This window comes from Humulus lupulus, chromosome 6 (assembly GCF_963169125.1).
Source record: "Humulus lupulus chromosome 6, drHumLupu1.1, whole genome shotgun sequence".
In the NCBI taxonomy this organism is placed as follows: Eukaryota; Viridiplantae; Streptophyta; class Magnoliopsida; order Rosales; family Cannabaceae; genus Humulus; species Humulus lupulus.
In genome coordinates this window covers 213,258,601-213,269,253 of record NC_084798.1, presented here as the reverse complement: position 1 = coordinate 213,269,253, position 10,653 = coordinate 213,258,601, and the positions used below count along the sequence as shown (strand labels likewise).

At 30.7% G+C, this 10,653-nt stretch overlaps 1 protein-coding gene across 1 annotated transcript; it reads left to right on the top strand.

Moving 5' to 3' along the window:
• Positions 1-1,527: 1,527 nt before the first annotated feature.
• LOC133783175 (receptor-like protein 6) lies at positions 1,528-5,112 on the top strand. The gene has a single exon (XM_062222721.1). The coding sequence runs from the start codon at positions 1,922-1,924 to the stop codon at positions 4,874-4,876; it is 2,955 nt and encodes a 984-aa protein (XP_062078705.1). The 5' UTR covers positions 1,528-1,921; the 3' UTR covers positions 4,877-5,112.
• Positions 5,113-10,653: the final 5,541 nt, after the last annotated feature.

The following is a 10,653-nucleotide window of genomic DNA, read 5'->3' as shown; positions in this document are numbered from 1 at the left end:
TCTTCTTTTATCTATTTTATCATTATAATTTTGTTTATTTCTTATTGTGCAGTTAGTCCTTATAGGTAATTAATTGTGAAATGAAGAAAAAGTTTGTTAAATAAAAAAAGTCTTCTTTTATAGAGAAATTTTGTTTGAGCTACTTTCTTTTATTACAATTACGAGATATATTATTTTAAGTTTATAATTTATATTACCATTGAAAAGCTTCCCATGTTAACTCCTCACAATTAGATAGATTTCATTCAAAATTCATATACTATTAATGTAGCGAAAAATGAGACTATTAATGTAGCGAAAAATGAGTTCTGACAATGTCTTAATTAAACAAAAATAACAATAAAGTTCTATAAACTACTGATGTGGCAAAATAAGTGTAGGAACTTGCATGAGTAACCTTAAAGTACGAGCACTCCTAATAGTGATCTATTATATCCTTTAAATTACATTATTAAAATTTACTTTTATATTTTATCTCAAATTTTTACATTACATTATATATCAGTTTCTTTATATTTTTTCTTTAAATTATTTAAATATTATATTTTTAAATATCTTTATTAATTGAAATAATAAAAAAAAAAAGATAAAAAATAAACAACTAATTAATTTAGAAAGAGAGAATAAAAATGACTAAAATAATAATAAAAAATATTTGAAAGAGAAGTAAACCTTAATTACATGTGGAGTTGAAAATATAGTGAGCTAGCTAAAATAGATGAGTAATTTAACTCATCTATATATATTTTAAAAGATTGTATTACTTGGATTCGAGATAATTAGTATATATATATATATATATATAACGAAAATAAAATTACAAGATTTCCAACCCAAAACATAAGTTAATAGCCTGAATCATACACATTCCCACTTGCTGAAATAGAATTGTGAATTGTAGAAAATTTGTTGACTTGGAATAATTATTCAATTAATTATTACTTTTATTCTATACCACACACACTATAAGTATATGACCAACCCAAAATACAAGTTGAGGTGACCTATTATTATTATTGAAGTTGAGGTTTTTTTTTTTTTGAAATTTTATTGAAATTGAGATTCCTTTTCTGTCTATTTTTTGTATTATTATTGTGATATAGGTCATGTTTAGAATGTAAAATATATAGCATTAGATTGTTGAATTATATGAATTTTGTGTGAGTTATTATTTAATAAATTAAATAGTATGGGATTGTTTTAAAGAGAAATTTGTTACAATTTTATAATTGTGTAGTGTAAATACCTCTTAAATTTTATTTTATACTTTTTTGTTATTTGGAAACCTTATCCCTAAAAAATTTTATGTTGCAATTAAGAGTGAGTTTTACAAAGTGTAATAATTATGTTTTAATAATTTAAAATTTTTAACATTAAGTAGATTTCTTTTTTTTTTAAATCACGTCATTGATTATATTATATTTATATAAACTTTCATCTTTGTTTTTTTTCAACACTATAAAATATCAATAATATAATTAAGTCTGATGTTTCATAATTAATTATATTTATATTTATATATATTACCATCAATTAAAATATAAAAATAAGAGAAAGAACACTGCACATAAGGACTGATGTCCTAGAATTATTTAATTTCAGTTTTTTTTTCAAAACTAGGAGAATGAGATCTGTAGGTAGTTTCTAATATAATTCTTTTTCAACATTATTTTCTCGACTAATAAATACATGTCATCAGCTAAGTGAAATTAAGTCAAGTAAATTTCCATTCCTGTGTTTTATTATTTCAACTAATTAACTCTCTTTCCATAGAATACTTCAGCCCGTTAAGATGGTTGGGTACCTCTCTCTCTCTATATATATATATATATGGATGATGAGCCAATATATAACATACAACTCATCCAACATTAGTATTTGAATCTCTGCTTCTCTTCCATTATAGTTGATTTGGGTGAAAATGATGGGTCTGTTTTCATGGCTCTACTCTCTCATCATTCTCTTCTTTTTCTTCTTTGTTACTTCTTTGTCTTCTCCTTCTCCACCTCCATTGTGCCATCCCCATGAAAGCTCTGCTTTGCTCCACTTTAAGAACTCTTTCACCTTTTATAACGATACATGGTTCTGTATGGTGGCCTATGGGATTAATAATCCTAATAATACAATTTCATGGAACAAAAACATGGATTGCTGCAGATGGAGTGGAGTCACATGTGATGAGGTCACAGCTCATGTCATCCGTCTTGACCTTACATGCAGTGGCCTTCAAGGCATTCTTCACTCCAACAACACTCTTTTCTCTCTTGCTCATCTCCAATCTCTTATTCTCTCTCACAATTTTTTTTATGATTCCCAAATTTCATCTAAATTTGGTAAGTTTTCAAAAATGGTTCACCTTGACCTTTCTGACTCAGGTTTCACTGGCCATGCCCCTCTCCAATTGTCTCAATTGTCCAACTTGGTTACACTTGACTTGAGTTGGAATGATGGTTTGAAACTAGAGACATCTAGCTGGAAAAGAACTATAGCAAACCTAACAAGTCTCAGAGAATTGTTTCTTAGTGATGTCAATATGTCTTCTACTTCACCTGATTCCTTTATGAATCTGTCAACTTCTTTGACATCTCTTGATCTTAGTAGGAGTCAATTGCAGGGGAAACTTCCAGAAAATGTTCTCAGTTTGCCAAACCTTCAACAACTTGATTTGAGTTCCAACTCATATCTCAATGGTTCTTTTCCACAATATAATTGGAGCAGCCCACTTAAAGTATTGAATCTTTCTCGATCTGAAGTCATGATAGATCTACCTCATCTTTGTAGAAAGTTGAAGTATTTACACATTTTGTCTCTATGGAATTACAATTTCTTAAAACTTTCTCCCACATTGCTTGACAACTGCACACAAATCACTTCCTTAGACCTTTCTTTTAATAAGTTTGGTGGTTATATCCCATGGTCCTCCATTTTAAATCTACAACAATTAACCCGTTTGTATCTTTCAGGGAATAATTTCGTAGGTCCAATTCCACAAATTTGTAGTAACTCAACAAAAAATTCATTTTCGTGTGTCTCTTCAAAACATCAATTAGTGGGTTCTCCTCCATTGAATTTAAAATATCTAGATTTATTTATGAATGAGCTTAATGGGACAATACCATCTTGGTTATATTCCCTTCCATCTTTACAATATTTAGATCTAAGTTCCAACAAATTCAGTGGTAGCATTCAGGAATTCCAACATAATTCTTTGGTATCTCTTTCTTTATATTCTAATAACTTACAAGGCTCTTTCCCAAGATCAATTTTTCAGCAAGTCAATCTCTCGTTTTTGTATCTTTTCTCAAATAACTTGAGTGGTGTTGTGCAATTTGATCAATTTTCAAAGTTAAAAAATCTCCAACATCTTTCTCTTTCTGATAATAGCTTATCATTGATATCTAACAGTAAAAATAATGATACTTTGCCCAATACTCTTTTTGATTTATATTTGTCTTCATGTGGTATAAGTGAGTTCCCGTACTCCTTAAGAAGCTTAGAAAATTTAAGAGACTTGGATCTCTCCAACAATCAAATTGAAGGCAGTGTTCCCCAATGGCTGTGGAATATGGGTAAGGATTCATTGCATTTCCTAGATATTTCTCACAACTCTTTAACGCAAATAGATCAGATTCCATGGAATAATCTAGAATACATTAACCTCCGCTCCAACCGACTTCAAGGTCATCTTCCAATTCCACCACCATATACGATGTATTTTTCAATCTCAAACAATACATTGGATGGGGAAATATCACATCTGATTTGCAATCTCAGTTTGCTTGAAGTCCTTGATTTGTCAAATAACAATTTGAGTGGGAACATTCCTCCATGCTTAGGAAATTCAAGTCTCTCTGTGCTAGATTTGCACAAGAATAAGCTTCATGGCATCATTCCTTCACATTTTGCAAAGGGAAACCAACTATCAGTTTTGAATCTCAACGAAAATCAATTGGAAGGGTCATTACCAAAGTCTTTGTTCAATTGTAAAGAGCTGGAATTTTTAGATATTGGAAACAACAAGATAAATGGATCATTTCCCTGGTGGTTGGAATCTCTTCCGAATCTCCAAGTTCTTATCTTGAGATCTAATAGATTTCAAGGTCCAATAGGCAATCCCAAGGTGAGACATCCCTTTCACAATTTGAGAATTATGGATCTCTCTGGCAATGAATTCACTGATCATTTGCCCCAAAAATATTTTAAGAATTTTGTGGGAATGGTGAATGCTACTTCAGATTACTTGAGATACATGAAAAAACTTTCACCTGGTGGTAACTATTATGAAATCAGCTCATTGACAATAAAAGGATATTATGCTGAGTTGGAGAAAATCCAAACCATGCTTATAGTCATTGACTTCTCAAGAAATAACTTCACAGGAGAGATCCCAGAATTGCTTGGTAAGCTCAACTCACTCAAAGGGCTCAATTTTTCACATAACAAGATCTCTGGTAGTATTCCACCATCTTTGGGAAATCTGACCAATCTGGAATGGTTAGATCTCTCCTCAAACAAGCTTGTGGGGAAGATTCCATGGCAATTGGCAGCAAATCTAAATCAACTCCAATTTTTAAATCTTTCTGTGAACCAATTGGAGGGGCTTATACCTCGCAGTCGACAATTTGATACATTCACAAACGATTCATACAAAGAGAATTTGGGCTTATGTGGGTTTCCAATTTCAGAATCATGCAACAAGAACACCACACCCCAATTTCAGCAAGAAGACGATGAGGAGCATGTGAATGGATTTTATTGGAAAATTGTGTTAATGGGATTTAGAAGTGGAATGGTTATTGGAATTTCGGTGGGATACATGTTCCTTTCAGATAAAATTATTGATGGACTTGTCAAAACAGTGAAAGGAGAACAATAACATCTTTTGGCAAAAAGATCAAAGCAGAGCGAGGCTCATCAAAATGTTGGAAATTGAGAGAAGAGATTAGTTTACATTTTTAGTCTATTGTGTTTCATTTTGTTTAAATGTATGTTGTTTGTTATTGTAGCTCGTTATTATGTAAGTTATTTTTAAATGAATTTTAGTCAACTTTACAAAAACTATGTTGTTTAAATGAACTTTTTTTTTTTTTGTTTCATTTTTCTCTATACACTTATAAAGTCTCCCAAATGATGATAAAAATGGTTGTTTCTTAAATAAGACAAGAATATGTATAACTCAAATACAATTACAAAATTAATTTATGGTTTGGACATACATTTCTTCCCATTGCAATATATTCCTCTTTTTTGTTTTCAATAACAATACTTTGCTTGAATGAAAAATAAAACTAAAAATAAAGAGATGATGTGCATTACAATAAGATAGAGAATTTTTATTTTAAATTTCTGGTAAGAATCTAGGATAAGAAAAAAAAATGTCATATTAATTACTTGATTAATTCATCCAAATAATAATACAAATGTTTGGTTTACGTTCATGTTAATCATAATACTTAGAGAGCATATCTATTCTATATGCTTACCTTTTAAGGAAGTTTTTTTTTAAAAATAAATTAAGTAAATGATTGTGTTTTTTGAAAAGTATAAAAAAAAAAAAAAAAAAACAAACATAATAAGACCATATAGAAGATTTGGGTCGAATAAATCTTATGATTATCTCACATTGTACATTGAACTATTATTAGTATTCTCAATAAAAGTTTTTATTTCTACTTTAACAAAATTATAAATACAATGGCAGACCATAGATCTCTTTTTATTGAATGCATGATATAAAGCAATTTGTTAATATATGAAACACTTATCACTAAACAAGATTTCTTTATACATCATTTTATAGATCAACCAATTAATATCCACCAAGATATAATTTTTAAATACAAGTGACTAATAATTTATTCATTCATTATAAAAAAAATTATATTTTTAATTATATAATATTGAAACTATCATTTAAAAGTCATAATAAATTAGGATATATAAACCCATTTCAACATGGATTGAGGAAGAGTTTATATAAGTGTAAATTCATTTATCGAATTAATATTTTTGTGACAAAAAAAAAAATTAAAATTTCCTCACGACAGACAACCAAATAAAGCATGTTAGATTAAAAAAATATCCTAAAATCAATACAACAAATGACAATGACTAGTATTCAACCTTTAAGGGTATTCATTTCATAGAAATTTTCTCCAAAACATGAAAGGCCAATAATATTTACACTCTAATAATCTATATAGGCACCCCATATATTAAAAAAATTAAAATAAATTATTTTCTTAATTATTTTTATATTCTTTAATTTTTTATTTTTTTGTGTTAATTTAATCCACTTTATTTTCTTATTTTCATAATATTTTAGAAAATAATGTTCAATATTTTTTTACAACTTTTACATTAATTCATATATTTTTTTGTTTTGATTTTTTATGTCTAAATATTTAAATTATATTTTATTTATATGTATTTTTAGAATATGCATTTATTTTTTTTAAAAAAAGCATAAGTTAATAAAAAAAGATATATTTTATATTAATTTTTAATAAAAATAGAGTGTCTTAATCAAATTTTGGGATGTTAATATAATGCCCCTAGATGAAATTGAAAAGATAAATGACAATTTATAATCACAAACACAACTAAGAGATAGAGTAAGATGGAGGTACCATAATTTTTTTTTTTTTAATTCATTACATGTTAAAATTCATGATGCATATAGCACAAAACATGTCAATGAATAATTTGATATAATAATAAATTTTAGCAAACAATAAATATTTTTACAAATGAATCATGAATTCATAACGAATAACATTACTCTTTGAGGAGAATGCTTTGTAGAAATGACATTAATTAATGAGAAAATTTATTTGTAAAATAATTTTCAAGAAAACTATTTGCAAACTAGTTTTCTTAAGGATGGTTAAAGGCTTATGTTGATATATTATTTGCAAAGTAATTTACTCAACAACACTAAAGATTATTTTGTAATAGCATGTTATTTTGGCAAGTTGAAGTTTTAAAAGTCCATTTTCACCAAATGGATTTTCTTTTTTGCCATTACAAAATAATTTTCAAGATCGATTAAGCAACCCTACACGTCATTCAATATAAAAACAAGATTATTATGCTAATTTCACTTTCTCACATCATCAAATCAAATCAAATCAAGCTAACTGAAAAACACTACACATCATGCCAATCCCTTAACCATAAAGAGTCCTAAAATTCCTATTTCTATGAAAAATAGATTATAATTCAGATTTCTAAAAGTCCTATAAAGATTTCATGAGATATCTTTTCATGTTTTAACTCTTTAACATTTTAATGTCAATTGATGTGGCATATTAGTTGCAACATTGGAATTTTTGGATTTATAGCATTCATGATTCATCGAATGAATGTATGACAAACTCATCTGTTGCATCACTTGTTATTAAAGGTCGAGTTCTTTAGCATTATTCGTAGTAAAAATAACATCGAAACATTAAGTATTTATCACTTTTTTAAGTGGTCAAATGCTTGAATAAATGGATTCATATGTCTTATACCATTTTTTTGTCTCCTCTATATCCCACCAATCAATAGCAGCCAACTCATTTAAAATGACAATCAATGCACATGTAAAAATAAATAAAAAGAAATATCATTCAACGATGGAACATAAAAGGGATTGAGAAAATGGGAATAAGAGATTTGCATTTTGAATCAATGCAATTTGAGAGTCAATACACAAAAATTTAGGGGATGCCCAAGAATAAGTGTTAAACAAAGTAAGTTTGGCACCATAGTTACTTACCTTCCATATGAACATGTAAAAAGATGTTACTGCAGCAAAGTTTTGCTGCTTAAATCAACTGACTTGGCATTAGTCCAAAGTATTGAAGCCAAGATTGTGTGTCCCAATACCTAAACAAGGAAACATACATATAATAAGTCAACACTCATACAACCTATCACTATTTATTGAGCCCTTAACATTGTAGCAAGCGGAAAAAACAACAAAGATAGTGATATTTATGTCAATAAACCCAAAAAGAATAAAGAGCATTATTTCCTACAGAATTAACAACTCAAATATTACTCAAATGCTCCCTCTAAAAGTGCAAATGTATAAGCAATTTCAAGTAGTGAAAATGCATATCCAAAACACCTACACAATATGATTTAGTATGGAAAGAAAACAAGGTTTCCATTTTAAGCGCACAGTAAATGATAGGATGTCGTATATGTCCTATCTCCATTAATATCAGGTATATCCTATACATTATTTACCAACGAATAAAAATAAGCTATTTTATTTACGACCGAGTTACATGTGCCCAAACCAAAAGCATAAACATATTTTGAAAGCAAACAACTTAAAAGTTCAATAGAAATAGAGAAAAAGAAGTTGATACTTTAAATAATGTTATAACAACAACTAAGAAGAAGCTCATAAATTTAGTTGCAAAGATGATAGGCCTTGAGAAAGCATCTGGTCTCATAAAGACATGGGTCTGAAAAGCAATCCATATTTCAGTAGTTGAAAAACCATTGAAATTTGAAAGTGCATTGACCTTACCACATATCTAATATAGTTTACATGATACCCAAAATAAACATTATTCCTTACCCTTCTATTTTTATCCTACATGATCCATATCTTTTGCTTATATTTATACAGTAAATGACATTGTGAAAACTTATACAGTAAATGACACAAGAAATAAGAATGTTTGGATTGTGTAGAAAGAGACATCGAAAGTTCAACTTGGTTAACAAGGCAAGAGGAATAGATAAAACAACAAGGATGCACATTGCTGTAACTAAAGCAAATCTCTTCCAAGTGAGAAACAAAGTCTGTAAAGTTTTCCTCATTATATGACAATAAAACTAAGTCAATTATTTCAGAAAATCCATTTATTATGCATTGTGTATGAAAATTCATATGAGACTAAATCAACTCACATTGATTGAATAAGCAGTTCCTAATATAATAGTGATGAAGAGGACCAAAATAATGGTCATGACCCAACGATCCATCCAAGGCCAAAATTCTTAAAAATAACATGTGTTATCCCCATTTCCTGGAAGGGCTTTGGGCCTTCGCCCGGGCCCACGGTCAGAGGTCCGGCTCGGCATATGGGCCTAGCCCAAGATCCCTTGGTTTGAATATCGCCCAAGGGAATTGGTACGGACCAGGGACTCTAGACTGGGCCCGTCTGGAGGGTTCCGGGACGTCCCTCCGGGTTCGTCTTCATCTTGAACGGTCCCAGCGATGTCCAGAGCGCCCGGACCCATCGCGGCCTACGCGTCCCTATCCCAGAGCCTGGTATGGTTCGGGCCCGAGGTAAACGGAGCGGGCCAATGGTAAACGGACCTGGATCACCTCCTCCCCGGTTGAAGGGCCAGGCGTCCAGGATCCTGAAATCCCCTCATTTCGCATGGGCATTGTCCCCCACTTTTCGCCTGCAGAAAAGGTCGCCTCGGGATTGCCCACTGGTGTGTCAGGACTGCGCAGCCAAGCACCCTGACCAGTCTTGTCTCCTGAATCAGCCTCGTGACTCGAAATGGTCAGAGCCAAAGCGTCGTTTTGTCGGGCGAAGGCTTGTATCTCAGGTCAACCAATTGGGCCTTAGCTGGTCTAAATTTTGTGTATTGTATACCTTTTTGTATTGGGCCTCCACTAGAGAGGCCCCTTGTACCCATTTCTCTGATGGGCCCGGGTCGGGTCCGGCCCGGACCCGGTGTTCCCTTCAGCTTATAAATATAAGCTGTAGAACAAAGTACAGAAAAAGAAAGGGAGGAAAAAAAGGCAGAAACTCTGTTCAGATAGAGTTAGAAAACTCCATTGTAAAAGCTTCTTATAGCTCTAATATATAGACTCGTGGACTAAGGCTAGTTAACGCCCCAACCACGTAAAAACCTCGTGTCGATCTTCTACTTTCATTATTATTATCAGTAAATATTATTCATTAATATAGTTGCCGAAAATCTCGGTTAACAACATGATAGCTAGGTTGGATTATAATAGGCTGCAAATACAAAATGATAAGTTTGTGATACCCAAATTAACATTATTCTTATTTGAACCATATTAGATATGTGGTAAGGTCAATGCCTGCTTCTGAAAACAAAAATCAAACGAACCTCCAAAACTTGATAAGAAACAATATTATCAATAAATTGATGCTCAAATGAATTAGATTAATATAATGAACAACTAGCTGGGGCTGCCCCATTAAATTTTAACTTATTGGTGGCCGAGAAAACCTATAGAAAACATCCAAGGCGTCTTTAGTAGAGTTCTGTTTTCTCAAAAATAGAAACAAAAATTCTTACCATAGACTTTACAAGCGGTACATTGGAATTGTTAATTTAAATCCAATAAACCATCCCAATCAACAGAACTCTTCTTTCAAAATCAAAGACAAAGATATATCAAAAGCAATGGTAAGAAAGCTTCAAGAAAAAAAAAAGTAATGCCTTTATATGAGGAAAACAAAATATCTACTCTATTTGACCTGATTATATAAAATAATATGTTGAACCCATGTCTCAGCAGTGAGAGGGAAAGTTTTATGTCAAAAATCTTATCAAACTAAGTGTTTAACCAACAGGAAAATATGTTGATGCAACACAAGCACAAAAGCAGCAAAGAAGTTACACTTCAACATCAATCATTTTTCAACTTCTCTAGTTAAGAAT